General features: G+C 41.7%; 2 protein-coding genes and 1 long non-coding RNA gene across 22 annotated transcripts in view; all 3 read left to right on the forward strand.

Annotated features, from left to right (window-relative positions):
* rptor (regulatory associated protein of MTOR, complex 1) overlaps positions 1–662 on the forward strand; it is a 323941-nt gene extending 323279 nt beyond the window's left edge. For all 9 annotated transcript variants that reach the window (XM_034188053.1, XM_034188054.1, XM_034188058.1 and 6 more), the window contains one exon: positions 392–662. In XM_034188053.1, the coding sequence (XP_034043944.1) occupies positions 392–460 (69 nt within the window). In that variant the 3' untranslated portion in view covers positions 461–662. The remainder of the gene's footprint in view (positions 1–391) is intronic.
* A 27-nt stretch (positions 663–689) lies between these two features.
* Positions 690–2750, forward strand: LOC117526065. The gene is made up of 2 exons (XR_004565207.1): positions 690–2159; positions 2384–2750. It is a non-coding gene; the product is annotated as an uncharacterized LOC117526065 (long non-coding RNA).
* A 3657-nt stretch (positions 2751–6407) lies between these two features.
* The window catches only part of si:dkey-237i9.8 (platelet endothelial cell adhesion molecule), a 31369-nt gene continuing 21448 nt past the window's right edge, over positions 6408–16328 (forward strand). For 2 of the 12 annotated variants that reach the window (XM_034188064.1, XM_034188067.1), the window contains exons 1-5: positions 6410–6841; positions 6960–6995; positions 15057–15350; positions 15587–15868; positions 15952–16221. In XM_034188064.1, coding sequence (XP_034043955.1) covers positions 6799–6841; positions 6960–6995; positions 15057–15350; positions 15587–15868; positions 15952–16221 — 925 coding nt within the window. In that variant the 5' untranslated portion in view covers positions 6410–6798. Of the gene's footprint in view, positions 6842–6959; positions 6996–15056; positions 15351–15586; positions 15869–15951; positions 16222–16328 lie in introns of all 12 variants that reach the window. The other 10 variants (XM_034188069.1, XM_034188068.1, XR_004565204.1 and 7 more) reach the window with 8 other exon arrangements.

Below are 16328 nucleotides of genomic sequence, written 5' to 3' on the forward strand. Positions count from 1 at the left end.
ACGTAAATCCAAACCAGAACTCGGTTCACTCCAGGATTCTGTGGCATTAAACCACAACAGTAATGAAGAGAAATAGATATTTGTACCAACAAATTGATTGATAGCATCTAATTACCACAAACTGTCGTCTTTGTAGGTTGAAATTTAGGAACTGGCTTGTTGTTTCTCAGGAGTAGGTTTAAACACCTGGCAGGTGGCGTCACTTCTCACAGGCTTGAGATCAGTGAGGTTTTGAGGACAAAAGACAAAGTACAGATGCTTTTTTCAAACATTTCCTCAAATGCGCCACACTTTGGCGCTCTGCCGTCTTTGGAAACGGAACTTGTGTCCAGTCTGTCCAGTCATGCACTTGCGATAAAACACATCTTTTCTTGTCTGTGTGTCCCTGCAGCCCCACCTGGCGGTAGGCAGCAATGACTACTACATGTCCATCTATTCAGCAGAGAAGAGGCTCAGATAACACCCCCCCCCCCCCCACACACACACACACACACACACACACCACCACCTCCTCCACGTATGACTTCTGACCCTAAACCTTGAGCGCTGGGATATAAGTGACATTTTTTGTTGTATATATGCAATTGCCACCTAGAATGTTCTTGTGACAGCTGCTGGGAAAAAAACACACACATGCTATGAACGAGTATACATACATACATACATATATATATATATATATATATATATATATATATATATATATATATATATATATATATATATAATTAATATTATTGTTGTTTATTCATATTGTTATTTTGAAGCTAATGATTGTAGACTTGGCTGTGCTGAGGAGTGTCTATATTTAAGAAGAAGAGAGGTTCTATTTTAAAGAAGTGGTACCCACCTCTCACTGAGCATCACTACCTGAATGAACTGTGACCCTCCTCCGACGTGTTGGGAGAGGGCGGGGTCACCCAATGGAAACTGCACGGGATGAATTCGACGATGCGTGTTATTAAATTCACCTTAATATCGGACTTGCAGCCAAAGGACATGTTTTGGCTACTTTAGCAGGGTAGAATGGACTAGAGTGTTTTTGTGAAAAAAAATTATAGCACAGAAGTTCCCCCAAAGTGGGTCTTCATAGACTCGGACTGGAAAAAAATTCCCACTTCCATGCTGGGACTCTCCTTAATCACCCCCACTGTGCCAAATATAATTTCATTCAAACCTACTTGTTGGGCCTCCAAGAGGTTTTTCTCCTTCTTCTTCTTTTGTTTTAAGCCTATAAGGGAAAACCCGATCTTCCGTTAAGCTATCAAACACCACCCAGTCCCACAACGCGCCTGAGCTGCCGCTCCATCCTGCCCGCAAAGCAATAACAAGTGACACCCCACCCAGAAATTCCCAAGCCGCAGCTGCACGAGCCAGATGTGGAAAACACCACTTCAGTTTGAAGTCGGTATTGGTTGCGAGATCTTAAGTTGGCTCAGACTTTCCGAGCACTTCCCTCAGCCTGCAGCACCTGTAGGGGATGCCGTCATAGAGCAATACTGAAGCCCGTTTCTGTTCACAGCAGCACAGCTTTTTAGATTAGACAGAAAAGACTGAAGTCTGTAATCAACGATGTCAGATCAGTAGGTTTTGTCATTCAACACACTGACCAGTAGGTCGGAATCCCACTTCAGGCACTCGTACATATGTGTGTGCGTGCGTGCGTGCGTGCGTGTGTTGCTCTGCTACACACAGTTCTGGAAAATGCATGTTGAGCCTGATTCTTATCTTGCCACAGAAAGGCGGCGTCTTGCTTATTCCTGTCATGCCATCTTTAGATCACATGGAGTTGTGGGAAAACTGTTCTTTTTTTCTTCATCTTCATTCTTCTTCTTCTCCTTTTTCAAGGCCATCTCCTGTACTTCCCTGTAAGGAGAGTATTATTTTTTTTCCCTTTTTGGTCATGTATTTATTTTTTTCTTTCCCATGTCTGAGTTTTTTGTTTGTTTATTGCAGACCGTTTTTGATTTTGACGTGTTTATTGGCACTTCATAATTGCAGTGCATGTACATGCACACATGTGCCCACTGTATCAGGCTTTATGAGCCCTTTGTAAGCCGCCATATATCACTTTTATGCGTCCGCTAGCCTCCCGGTGTCCCGCAGGATGGTGGACGGAGCAGAGTTTGGTCATGTGATCTGGTCCAGGAACGATGAAGGTAACTATTTTTCATATTAATGTTCAGTGGTGCTGTTTTGTTTTTATTAGAAGGGAGTTGTTTTTGTTTTGTTTGTTTTTTGTTTTTTTGCAGGCATGCATCTGCATGAAGCTGCAGTATTTTATTTTTTTGAAAACCATTTTCTGTTTGGTACCCCCCTCCCGCCCCCCTTTTATGTTCGTCTCTAATTGTCGGTTGCCCTCGACGACATCCAAACATCCCAGACGTTACTTTACGATGCACAAGTAACAGACTTTAAATGTTTGATTGATGAACTGAAAGTGAGGCAGGATCTCCGGCACACCGACCCGTCGCTGAGGCGTTGCCCTGAAACAAGACTCGCTGCGTCGCCGCCTCAGCCGAAAATGTGCATTTCAGCATCAGCCCCTTCTGAAGAATCATGTTCATCCCAAGTATCCTATCCCACTTTGAGTTTTAAGATTTTAGAGCTGGAGTAAGAGACTTTGTTTTCATCTTTCCTGCCTACGAGGTTTTCAATCAGATTTGTCTGTGTGACTTCTGACGGCTTTGCTGACTCTGGTTTGTAAAACAGGAAATGATATCAATGAAATAAACCAAATACCACACTGATTTCTGGCTCTTTATCCCGCATACAGTCATGTTTTAGTGGCATCGTTTCTCAAAACTCAATGCTGGACAAAGTAATACCGCTGACAACCTGCAGCCCTGATGTCGGACTGAATGTTTACTCCTGATGTAAGTTTTAATTTGAACATTTTTTAACCAGGTTAGTCCCATTGAGATCAAGACCTCAAGGGGAGACCTGGACAATTATAAAGTTTCCAATTCACCTAACCTTCGTGTCTTTAAATGTGGGAGGAAACCCACACGAACATGCGTATAAAAGCCACAGGTGGAAATCAATCCCATGACCTTCTTGCTGTGAGGAAACAGTGGTAACCACTAAGCCACCAATGCAATATGAAATGATATTGATACATTTATGTGCCTAATAATGCTCATAAACTTTATTTGAATTCATTCATAAATTAGTGCATGGCGTGAGTGTGTAACCCAGCTTTTTAATACTTTAGTTATACTGCTTAATGTGCGTTTTATTAGTATTTTCTTTTGCACATTTTTACCTTTATCTTTACCCCAAATTGAGATCACAACCCCGAGACCCATAATCAGTTTTGTATTTGTGGCTTTCTTAACCCTAATTGACCTGATTTTAAAGCTAGAACCCCAAACAACCCAGTTATGCCGAACTTAGACACTGCTTAATTTAAAAAAAAAAAAAGATTTGTTCACATCCCACTTTAGTTATACAGAAAAGTTACATAAAGGAAAAAAAAATTACAGGGCTCATCAATTCCCCTTAGTGCAGAATTGTAGTCAAATGGTAAATGGACTGTGTTTTCGTGACGCTTTTCTATCTAACTCTGAAGCTCAAAGTGCTTTATAATGAAGCCTCACATTCACCCATTCATTCACCCACACACAATGATGCCAGGGTGCTGCCATGCAAGGTGCTCAACTGCATACTGGGAGCAACTGGGGAATTAAGGTCTTGCTCAAGGGCCCTTAGTGATTTTCTGGTCTGGTGGGGGTTTGAACCGAGGATCCTGCGGTCGCAAGCCTAGTGCTTAACTATGACACCATCACATCCCCCTAGTAAAACCTAGGCACAGAGTAATAATGATTAAACAGTTTAGTTGTTAAAGAGTAGTAGTAGTATATGCAGAAAATGTCTTGAAAAGTGGACCTTTACAGGTGTTGATGGAACGTCCCACCCTCTTTTCCTCTGGATAAGCCCCTGCACAGTGATCAGGAAGAATGGAAAACTTCTGTATTTATATGGAATGCACTACCTGATTGACAGGTAAGAAGGTTTTATCCATGCATTTATGTTGTGCCATCTTCAGAAAGAGACCGTATTTGGGGGGAAAAGAAACGTTCGTTTAGTTTTTTGTCTTTTGACTCACCGGTGGTGTGCTGCTGTTATGTTTTTAGCTGCAGTCGGTTCTGCGCTAACACAGCCAGAGGACACTCGCACACTTTGGAAGAAAAAGTATAAATATGTTTCTACAACTTGTAGTGTGTGTACTGCTCTTGTTTGTTGTGCTGCTGGGAACTGTTTTAAAGCACTCTGAGCTGCTCGGGGTGGTGGTTGTGAATGCGGGGAGATGTTCCCAGACTTGATGTGGGCCAAATTATAAGTCACCTCAAAGCGCTATCCACAAGTACCACCTCATGAGCAAGTACCTTGGTAACAGTGGTAAGAAAGGCAAACTCCATTAGCTTTTTTTCTTCTTTTTGTAATTGCTTGAGGAAACCTCCAGCTTACCGGCCTCAGTGGGTGGACCATCTGTGATTAAAGAGAAGCAACAGCGCATTTGATAGAACATGTAGTAACAAAAATGTTGCAACTAGACAACCATAATATTATTATTTGCAACGTGGGAGACCAGTCACCTGAGCGTTCCCATATGGCACTCTGAAAACCACAGAATGCCCAATTTGTCTATCAAGATGTGATTTCCTTGGATCTAAGATTCCGAGGTAGACTGTGCACCTGTTGATGTTGTCAGTCACTCAGATATGAGATATCCAGGAGTCCGCCTCACACCTGCTGGATCATTAAAGTATAGCCTCTGCTGTTCTGAAAAGTTCCTGTCAAGTCAGAAAACACCTCCCTTCATGTTCACTGCCCTTCAGTTAAAACTCATCCAGGAAGTCAGTCAACATCAGCGAAACCACACGCATGTCTATGCATCTACCATTTAGGGCCAAGAGAGATCCTGTCCCATCCACAGTTCATGACAGTCCAGTTGGGGGAGGGTCCACTTTGAGTGACTTTCTGGACGTAATCTTCAAAAATGTATCTGTATGTATTTAGTGTCAAATTTGTAGAGACAGTCACATATCTTGGCAGTGACCGTCATGTCTTTTGGCTCCTTGGCCTTTGATATCAAGAGACACCTGAGAATATCTTATGGAGTTATGAGGTCATTAGTGATGATATTTTTACAAGAGATGTCACATATCAAGCATTTAACATCTTGGTACTTCCAGTTATGTGCCTGTAACCAGATGACATATCTTTGTGGCCATGATGTGGTTCAAACACCAGATCGCTCATACTTGAGACTAAGGAACTACCAGGTCAGCCAAAGAGGAATTTCCCACTGGCCAAGCTAGTAGGAACATCTTTACAATCTGGACTTCATCTTGTTACAATATACAGTAGTTGTGAAGCTTGGACACAAACTGTTGACCTATAGTAAGTTGATGACTGTATCTCTTTGGAGCTGGATCTCTAGAAATTCCTTGAGTCCTGTTGGAGTGACTTTAGGTGAGAAGAGCGGCTACCTCGGGAGTCGTAGATGAAGTGCATTACTTGCATTGTGAGGGAACATCATCCATGGCAGGGGGTCTCCAACCCTGGTCCTGGAGAGCACCTGTCCTGCATATTTTCCACGTCTGTTTGCTCTAATCACACCAGGTGAATTAACAATGGTGTTTCCAAGCTCTTGAGTAGCCCAGAACACCTGACTGAGTTATTCAGCTGTGGGTAGAGTAGAAAGAGTTGTAAACCATGCAAGCAGGTGCCCTCCAGGAGTATGGTTGAAGATGCCTGATCTATGAGATGATGGCCATGTGACATGCCCACATGTCACCTAGCTGCAGCAGATAGATGGGAGTTTGCAGAAAATGGGATGGACCAGTGGCCTGTCTGGGTAATTGCCAACCAGGTTCCACAACTGTTCCATAGTGTGCTGGATGCCAGAGCCCCAGCACTTGCTCCCTGACCCGACCTGAGATCGGGGAGAGAAAACCATTTTCCCTGGTGCAGAAGACATTGTTTTGTGCAGCGCCAGAAGGAAGGAAGTGTTGAGGAAACAAGGAGAATGGACAGCAGCTTTAAAAGATAGAGAACTGAAGATTAAAAGGAATGAGATGGAATACTTGAAGATGAGTGATGATCAAGCTTCAGAAGTTATCTTGCAAGTTGTAGGTTTGCTGGTCACCGGTGCAAAAATAAACAGCCGTGCAGTCTGGAAGATGAGACTTATAAGACAGTCTTAGGACCGGCCAAGATGTGTGGACATGAGACATGGGCACTGAAGGGAGTGCAGGAGAAGAAATGAGGAGCTGAGATGGGCATGTGGAGTTAGAGCGGTGAGAAGAGAAGAGACCCGTTCACCACCTTGATAGTTGGGGAAGTTCTCACATGGACTCTGCTCCAGTCAGTGCAGTGACCCATACTGAGGGTTATGCTATTCAGGAAATGTGCTTTTCTGGAGAAAGATGTCTTCTGACTGCGTGTGCAGGCGTTGGCAGTAAAGGCCAGAGATCAACAGCCTGATTACTGCATCACCAGCATTATTGTGATTACCATTTCCCTCTCACACACTCATCCACGGAGAACATTCCACAGCAGCAAAGCACCAGGCGGTATGAACATCCTGAGGAAACAACACTGGCTTCCTGTCAAATGAAGCCAAGCTGACGGCTGCTCGGCGTGATAACCGCTGCTGCTGCTGGCTGACCACTGACTGGCTGAGGTGTAGCACCACCTTCGAGTCCACTCCCACCCACCAGATCTCACCCAAATCCACAGTCAAGTACGGTCACAGTCCGTTACCTCCAGCGCGGGACCTCCTGAGTCGAGATGGACCTCCTCCTACTGCTCACCTTCACACTGATGACCACCTGTAAGACATCCTCATCCTTTAGTCCTTTGGATTTCACAATTATCATCTTCTTCTTCTTCTTCAATGGACAAAGGATTTATCTCTAATCTGATGCTTTAATTTCTTATCTTGTTCCAAGGCCTCCGTGTGGACAGAACAGTGGGTGCACAGACCTGTAAGTATAATCTGCATGTATACAATAAACAGTTGGGTCCATAAATATTTGGACAGTTTTGGCTCTGCACCATCACAGTGGAGTTGAAATGGTGATGAAATGATGTGCCTGTAGTGTCGACTTTCAGGTTTCATTCAAGGGGGTTTACCAAAAATATTGAAATAACTATTTAATCATTGCAGAAATTTTTGGTTTTTAATCTTTTAACACGTCTGGGTGGATACAAGAAATTTCCAAGTCCCTTAATATGTCTTGGCTTTATCAACTTATCTTTATCAATTAATAAGAAATGTATACAGTATGGTACTGTATGGTAAATCTGGAATAGGCATTTTCCCAAAAAGAAGGAAACAGATGAGGGAAGCCACCAAGCCTCAGGTTTTTTTTTTTCTTTTCACTGCAAAAAAAAAAAGGGGTATCTACAAACAATATAAAAACACTAAATCTATGAGAATTTATCTTGCTGCATGGACAAATGATTTCACTTGACAAGATGCCTTGAATTAAGATTATTAAATCTAGAATTAGCATGTCAAACACTTAAAATAAGAAATGAAACCTTTAAACAAGATTAATTATCTAATACTTCTAAATCCGATGTTTTTTTTGGGGGGTGGGGGGGGGTTATCTTGATATGAACCAAAAAATTTGCAGTGTACCTAGATTTTTTTTTTTTTTTTTTAACTTTACATTTAGAAGTGTTAGATAATTTATCTTGTTTTAAGGGTTAATTTCGTATTTTAAGTGTTTCTAGATTTAACAATCTTAATTCAAGACATCTTGTCAAGTGAAATTTGTCCATGCAGTGAGACAATTTAGTGTTTTTATCTTGTTTTTAGGCAACCCATTTTTTGTAGTGTTTTTTGCATACTCCAGATATAATATTTTTTAATTAAAATTTCAACATCATTCCGATTTAAAAAAAAAAAAAAAAAAAAAAACTGTCACCATCTAAATACTTATGGATGTGACTTTACAAGGATGTATCATAATTTAATTATATTGCGTCACTTTACACGAAACATAAATTAGCTCACTGAGGGACACCAGGTTTCATCCTTTAATCGGCCAGATTTTCTAATTGCTGTTGAAATTTTAGACTTCTAATCACTGATGTTTGTTGACCACGACTGACAGACCTTCAGTCTGTGGGAAAAAGAAGTCCTGGTTATTTTATCAGTGTTTGGATTGTAGGTGTTTGGAAAAGCTACGTGTCTCAGTGGCCGTTGGGAACGTCTGTGTGAGTATTGTCACACAGCTCGCTGTTGATGGAAGACGGGAGTCAGATAGCGGTCAGTGAGATTTTGTCCCAGTGAGTCTTTCAACCCCTATGTTGGCGAAAATGTTTGTTGCATGTGGCTGATTTGTGTGACAACTGTGATGTTCTGGAACTAGTATTTCATATTTTTGCATGGGTCAGCTTTTCCCCGAAAAAACTCCTTGTTCTGCTCAAAACCTACAATGCTCAGTGACACGCCACATCTACTGTTCAAAGTGTTTCCTAAGAAAACACACGCCTGCCTTGTTGTTATAGAAAATCATTTTACATTATGTATTTATATAAATACAATCCAAATGTTTTCGTAAATTCTACAGATTAGTGACTCAAACTCAAATCACTGCTGCAGAAAATTTCAGAACCTGTTTCATATGTCAAAACATTATGAGCTGCACTGAACGAAGCCTTGATTGATACCAACTGATTCAAGACAAATGCTTCAAAGCGTCTAATGTGATTTGGTGTTGAAACATTAGAAGTGAATGAGTTCTGCTTGCACTCCTTTGATTTTTGTGTTTGGCTTTGCGATAATGTTGGAACAAGACTACAATCGATGCTTTCAATGACTTCCTGGACTCAGCTGTTAGAAACATATCTGAAGTGTTGAACTTGTAGATACTAAGTCTCTGGTTCCTCATCCGTTGTGGGCTCGCGTCATGGTCAGACAGAAGTGTTTGGTGATGCCGATATATTTTCCAGAGAATGAAAGTCCAAGTCTTTGGAGTGCTGGTGCTTCCTGTATGGTTGTGAGAGTTGGGCACTAACCAGTGAATGATTGGATGTTTTTAGTACTCTGTCTGTTTGGAGAATCCTTGGGCACCACTGGAATTTTTGTGAATATGAAAATATATTTTTTTTCAGCTCCTCCCTTTTTCACTTGGGATTGCCACTGCTGATATGGATTTACATATTGATTTGGCACATGCTTTACACTGGATATCCTTCTTGACTCAACTCCACATTACTTGGAGAATGGGCTGGCACAGTCTTGAACCTAGAACCTTCTCCTCTGGAAACAAGTGCCCTAACTGCTGAAAATACTGCACATTAAAAAAAAATCCATTACTGGGGTGGATCTACCTGGCACCTCCCTACCTAGCTGACCTAATTAAGCCTTACGTACCGGCCCGGGCTTTACGTTCTCAGGGTGCAGGACTACTTTCTGTCCCTAAGGTGAATACGAAGTCTGCGGGTCACAGAGCTTTCTCTTATCGTGCCCTGTTCTGTGGAATGATCTCCCTGCGTCAATAAAACAATCAGATTCTGTGGAGATTTTCAAGTCCAGACATAAGACGCACTTCTTTTCCCTTTCATATGGCTAGCATACTGGTACAGTTTTGTTTTACGCTTTTAACTCTTTTAATTCATGTTATTAGTAATTTGAGCGTGCCGCGGCCTCAACTTTACCTAAATTCTGTGTCTTTTAGTGAAGCTTAGGGCTAGTGGCAGCGATCACCTTTGTATTTCTTCTGTTTTTCTTGTTGATTAATGCTGACAAATTATACAGTATTTTTTGTCTTTCTGATGCCTGATTCTGCTTTTTCTCTGTTTAAGGTGCAGCTCCATCCAGAGATGGGAGTTGTATTTGTGTTGGCGATCCTCCTGTCCTGTGCGCCAACAGCAATTCTTGTATATTCGTCCGTGAATTGTTCTGTAATTTATGTTTGTAGCATGGCCCAAGCAGAGGCTCACCCCTTTGAGTCTGGTCTGCTTGAGGTTTCTTCCTCAGAGGGAGTTTTTTCCTTACCACTGTTTGCTCTGGGGTTGGTAAGGTTAGACCTTACCTGTGTGAAGCGCCTTGAGGCAACTCTGTTGTGATTTGGCACTATAGAAAGGAAAATAAATTAAAATTGAAATTGATCTAGCTTCAGATTTGGGGAGGGGGAGCTTGGTTGGGTTTACCAGGGCGATCCAGAGTGATTCAGGGGCATGCCCCTCCCACCCTCTTTTTTGGGAAATTTAAACAATATAGAGCCTTTTTCCTGGCCTGGCACCACTCCATTCACACTTCATGTCCAGGGGGCAGTACCATTTGAAGGCAGACAAAACTGCTTCTGGGCGCTATTGGATAGGCATACAACCAATAGGAGTAACAAATCATGTGGCACAGGCAGAGCGACAACCAGCCTGGTGTCAACAAACATCCAAAGATGGCATGCTGTGGAGATGGTATGTCGGTGAATGACTCGTCGGTTTTGCCATGAAAATGTAAAAGTCCACAGTATTCTTAGTCATTCAAAAATATTTTTGAGCAGAGCATGCAGAAAAAAAATCGGTTTCTGAAAAAAATTACCGATGTCGGCGGTCCTCAATGAGTCATCTACCACGATAAGCAACAGGTTCGTTGTTGTGTCCCACAGCAGCTGTACTCAAGGTTCTTGAAATGGAGCAATAGCTGCACCTGGTGGATATTTACCATTAATGCAGGTACAATAGAATTTTGACAATAGTTCTAGTTGCATAAAGAGTGTTTTCAGGTGAGATGAAACTGCCATGAATGGGAGGGGGGCCAGACCCTTTTGCAATGGAAATTTATTCAGAAAGCAAATTTTGAGTCTGTTTTACCGGGCTACACATTTCCTGCATTCTAAGGCAATATGAGAAGCTAAAAACTGACTGTCTAGTCATCGTTTTTAATACACAATTTTAAATAGTCTAATTCTAAACCCCTCAAACACCCCCACCCCCCGCCCCCCGCCATCCACCACTGACTGCTCACTGTGGATTATGGGCCATGATGCAGGATTCTATTTTACGTTTGGGCTTCACGTCGTGTTATTTGGATTCAGTCAGGACTCGGCTGGTAAAAACGCTGCACAGAGAGGGTCTGTAATCATCATTTGTCTCCTCGTCAGCCCCGCTGAGTGATTCTGGGTGTGAGCCAGACTCTGAAATGGTGATAAGTCTCTCTAGTGGCCTCTTTGTTTAACAAAGTAGTTTTCCTGTTTTCCTGTTTGTTTACTGCCCCACAGCGGCTCCTTTTTTTTTTTTTTTTTTCTTTTGGTAAGTTTGGCCTGTTGTGTATCACAGCAAACATATGGTGGACTGTCTTGATGTCTGCACACAGATGCTTTGCATTTCTGACTACTCTCTTCAAATCTAAAATTCATCATTTTAATAAGCTTGAAAAAGGTTGAGGCTCATTTAAGGACCGAAACGTACTTGAAACAAAATCTTACTTCTTTACAATTCTCCTCCCGTCAGTCGTTCCTTAAATTTTAAACGTCTTTGGTCGTGAAATATGATGCTGCGACGAGCATCGCACTATGAGCATTTTTAAAGGAGACCTGCATTGAAAAAAATGCAGTCAGATTTTTTGAACAAAAAATGACTTACATTTACACATGAGATCCTTCTGAATGTAGTAAAGTAAATCTGCAAGCCCAGATCTGTCATTCAACGGAGAAATCTTCATTTGAAAATGACAAATTTACAGCTAACATTTAGCCCTCCGCAAATTGTCCCTCTCATCATGGACGCTGCCGAGACGTCACGGACAAGACCCTCTCCCAGCATGCATTGCGCCAATTGTAATTTGTGGATTTACGTCAGTTTGCATCCGCACCTTTTTCTTGTCTTATACGGAAGGATCTACTTTTTTTAAAACTTCATATTGTCTTGCGGCACGTTTGGTAAGTACACATTTCTTTTATTTGTGCTTGAAAATTATTTTGGGGGACTTTTTCATACGCCCGTTTGATTGAGTGGTGTCGCAATGAAAATCTACTGTCTTTCGCCTCTGGTACCATCGCGGGATATGGAGGCGAGACCCGCAAAGAATCCCAGTCATTAAAAATATATAAACCTCTCTCAGCGTCCATGGAGCTCTGGGGCTCCGATTGCCGAGACGTGCGGTGCTGTGGATTTTTCCGCAAGAAGTCTGTCCTTGCAGCAACAGGTGTACCGGCCGCTTCGCATTAAAACAGCGAGCGTAATCTCAGGACTTGTGCCAAGTGTGCTGCAGCTCCATTCAGTAGACAGAGAGGTGATGCCGGTGTTGTGCACTGAATCTGGCACAACACTTAATAAGCGCAGCGGAGGCAGAGAGCGGGAGAGGAAGAACGGCGCCCGCTGTCGATGCCGTTGCTGATCTGAGCACACAGATCTGTATCTCACATTCACTGCAGGTTACTTTTGGATGTTGAAACCAGGACGTGTATAACTAACATTACTAACAGATAAAATCAATTTCAATGCGGGATCGGACTGAAGGCGGGAGCGCGTCGTCTTGTCCCTGACGTCATGGAAATGATACGGCTGTACAAACTGTTTTCACAGAGGGCTAAATTTTAGCTGCAAATTTGTCATTTTTAAATGAAGATTTCTCCGCTGAATTACAAATTTGGGCTTACAGATTTACTTTACTGCATTCACAAGGGTCTTATAAATACATATTAGCTATTTCTTTCTGAAATCTGACCACATTTATTTCAGTGCAGGTAACTTTAAAGTGGCCTCACCTCCAAGTTATAAAAAATGTTCACGTTACAAATACTTAGGTGAATATTTGCTGCCCCCCTACTTGTTGTATGATGACGCCTGTATTTCGCAGCCCCTTAGGGGTGATTTTTCTGCTATGATGCGTGTCTCATTTGAAGTTTGGAGATTGCTGCACAGTGATGGTTCTGCATCACTTGGTGCAGCGGTGCAGTAGAAGCTCAGAGTAGTAACGCTTTTCATCCTGTTAGCCTAGCATAGCACCACGCGTGGTAGCAACCAAAAGTACAAGATATAAGAAATCAATGACCAGGGTTTTCTGGATGTTGCCATTTATCTGAATTTCTTGATGTTCAGTGTAAACATGGAGCTCTTCCATCTCCTCTGTTATTTTGTTGTGGTTCGAACTTGTTAAATGTAAATTCAATCAATTAGCTTCTTTGTCTGTGCAGCAGAGACCATGTGCTAGAAAGCATGGGCCAGAACTGGAGTGGGAACATGACGTTTTGAAGAGGAAGGTTAAAGGGGGTATTATATTTTAGCTTTTTTTTTTTTCCCTTTAGTTTTGTTTTTTTTTAGTTTCTTGGATAAGAAATTTTAAGTTATTCGTTAACCTTGCAGGTTAAGAATATATGAGCGCAAAGCAGAATGCAAAGGGGCTGAATAATGCACCACATTATTCATGGTTGTTTTGAAGGTCTATCACAAAATCAACTAATCAGATCTGTGTAACTACTCTGATCTGCTCAAAAGGAGTTCACGCTCCTTACTGTTGTCCACAGACATTTATTTCTTTTATTCAGGTCATAAAACATCCATAGAACACCATGAAAACTAAAATGACAAAATGCTACATTTCAAACTCATGTTCATATCGACAAAACTTAAACCACACATTTCGGTTGTAACAAGACAAAAACAGCGTTTGACCAGTAGTAGAATGATATCATAGGCAGTTTTCATGTCTTTATCTGAGTTTTACGTATTGCTCTGACTTCTCTCGTCTTTTTCTCTCCCGCTCTACTCACATGCACTTCCGGGTCGTGTGATTACGTGATTTATTTCCTCTTAAGCACAGGTAATTTCAAAATAAAATAAACATCTGTAAAGCCGTGTTACTCATTGCCTTAAATAATTGTGCAATTATTAACTGAAATGAACAAAAGAAATTTTGTATCATATTCCTGTTGTCATGGTAACCTATATACAATTAATTTTGGCATCAGTTACAGTCTGTTATTCCCCATTTAACAGCTGACCTCGTGCATTGCTTTTCAGAGGGCAAACACAGAAGTGAGAGGTTCTAGCAAGCAAGCAGGTTTGTCTGCACAATGTGTGTGGAAAATCCTGCAAAAGAGATGTCATGCTAGTTTCTGTTACATTTAAATTAATATGTATGTCAATATGATATCCTTGTGGAGTCACTATGTGTAAGGAATGTTCACTAATCACTGTGCATTATGCACGTAAGGTGCTGCTGGACTTTGAGATGGAACTCTCATAAGTCGATTGGATGTACTGACATCCGCTGCGTCCAGTACTTTTTATGTTAAGAGCTGTTGGTCTGTCTTTAACTGTGCATTGTAACACAGTTGTAGTGAGCTTTCTTTGTCTGTTATAAGGTTGGAGTGTCTGTAATGTGTTTTTCTGTCAAACCATTTTTACACATCTTAATGTTGCATTAGCCGCAGACATGATTTATTTCAAACCATGTTTAATGCCCAGACTCCCTGTGAAAATTGGTTCTGTAACTATTTGGTTACACAGTCTCAGCTTCAGGGAGAGACAAACACAGCATTACAATATAGTACAAATCTGAGGTATGAACCTTGCTCCCTCCCCCCACCCACCCAAATTAGTTATTACTATGTTTTGTTGTTAATTTTTGTGTTCCTGCCAGTTTCATAGTCCAGTCATGTACTATCATGTATCTTTGTGTGCAAAATGTACATGTGTAGTAAACCCATGTATGTAAGGTGAGTCTGAGTGTGGCAGGTTTTTTTTTTTTGTTTTTGTTTTTTGGTTTTTTTTTTTTTGATGACCGTTGGTATTGTGTGTGAAAATAACTTTGTTTGACTAGAAACTAGTAATGATACGTGTGGTGCACTAGATGTTAGGGGCCAAAATGTTTTTGAGACTGATACGCCCTTTGTATCCTTCCAGTTGTAAATATCTTCATCCTATACCCAAGTGAAATTCTGTCCTTACTGTAATGACATTCCATTGTGACATCCCGAGACTCCTGGAAATACATGGAAAAATAATTCTTCTTTTGTGTGAATGCTTTGTTGATGATTATAAACCAGTCATCCATTTATATTTGAGATTCAATGGCTTCTCCCCAGTATTCATACGAGACATCAGCCTGTCCATCGAGCCCAGTACTGATGTAAGACGCAGCACCAACGTGACTATGAGATGTCAGGCGGGCGTCAGCACCTCAGGACAGCAGCCATTCAGTCGCGAGTACACGATATACAAGGACAGCATCGCGGTGTACACCAAGACCACCAGCAGTTCTGAGGATTTTCTGTACCTTCTGCCTGAGGCCAGAGTCTCCAACACGGGTAAATACAAGTGCCAGATCAACATCGAAGGGAAGCAGATGTCCAGCGACGCAAAGAAACTCACAGTCACAGGTTGGTTTGGAAAAAAGGTTCAGAGAGGAGATTTTAATTCTTAAAAACATCATGAAAAAGTTTGAACTTAAGGTAAAGATTTAGAAAGGTTTAAAATTGTCATGGAAACTGATCAAAGACATAGGTTTGATTCCAAATCATGTGAATATATTTAAAATGTATTTTGGATGCAATATGGTGTGTTGTTTTACATAAAATAATCAGATGTTTTTTTTTCTCCCGTTTCGGGCTTCCAGGGCTGTCAAAACCAGTGCTGTACCTTAACAAAAGTGGGGTCTCTGAAGGGGAGGAGGTAACCGCCAGGTGCTCTGCTCCTAGCGAGACAGGTTCCATCATCTTCTACTTCTACATGGACTCCAAAGAGATCCTGGAAGAGCGTGTCAAGTCCAATCAGGCAGTGGTCAAGCTTCGCTTCACCATGACGGGTTCCCACAAAATACACTGTGACTATACCGTCCTCATAACGCCAGACTCTTTCAAGTCCGACAGCAGCAACAGCATCATGGTTTCTGTGAAAGGTGAGCAGATGTTTAATTGTGTGCTCTTTGTGAAACGGTGGACACATCGCCCATCTTTTTCTTCATTGGTTTTGTCTACTTAGAGATTTCAATCACACTGGTTTTGGAGGTTTTCCCTCAGTACAAGGTCTACGAAGGAGACCGAGTCGACATCTCTTGCACCATCCAAAGCGTACTGCACAGCTTGCAGAACTTCAACCTCTACCTGAGCCAGGGGGCGGAGCTTCTCAGCAGTGGAAACACCAAAGTCAACCACAGCATGACTGCACTGACAAAGCATTCTGGAGAGTTTGAATGCAGATTAGTCATGGGAAATGTCGTGAAAGTCACCACAATGAACATTTCAGTGACTGGTAAGGGACAGATGATCTATGTGCACGTAAATATATAATAATTAACCTCACCACATCTCAGAGAGCAAGAAGACTGGATCTGGTTATCTGTTGTCTGATTGACTCTA

Source organism: Thalassophryne amazonica, chromosome 15, assembly GCF_902500255.1.
Source record: "Thalassophryne amazonica chromosome 15, fThaAma1.1, whole genome shotgun sequence".
In the NCBI taxonomy this organism is placed as follows: domain Eukaryota; kingdom Metazoa; phylum Chordata; class Actinopteri; order Batrachoidiformes; family Batrachoididae; genus Thalassophryne; species Thalassophryne amazonica.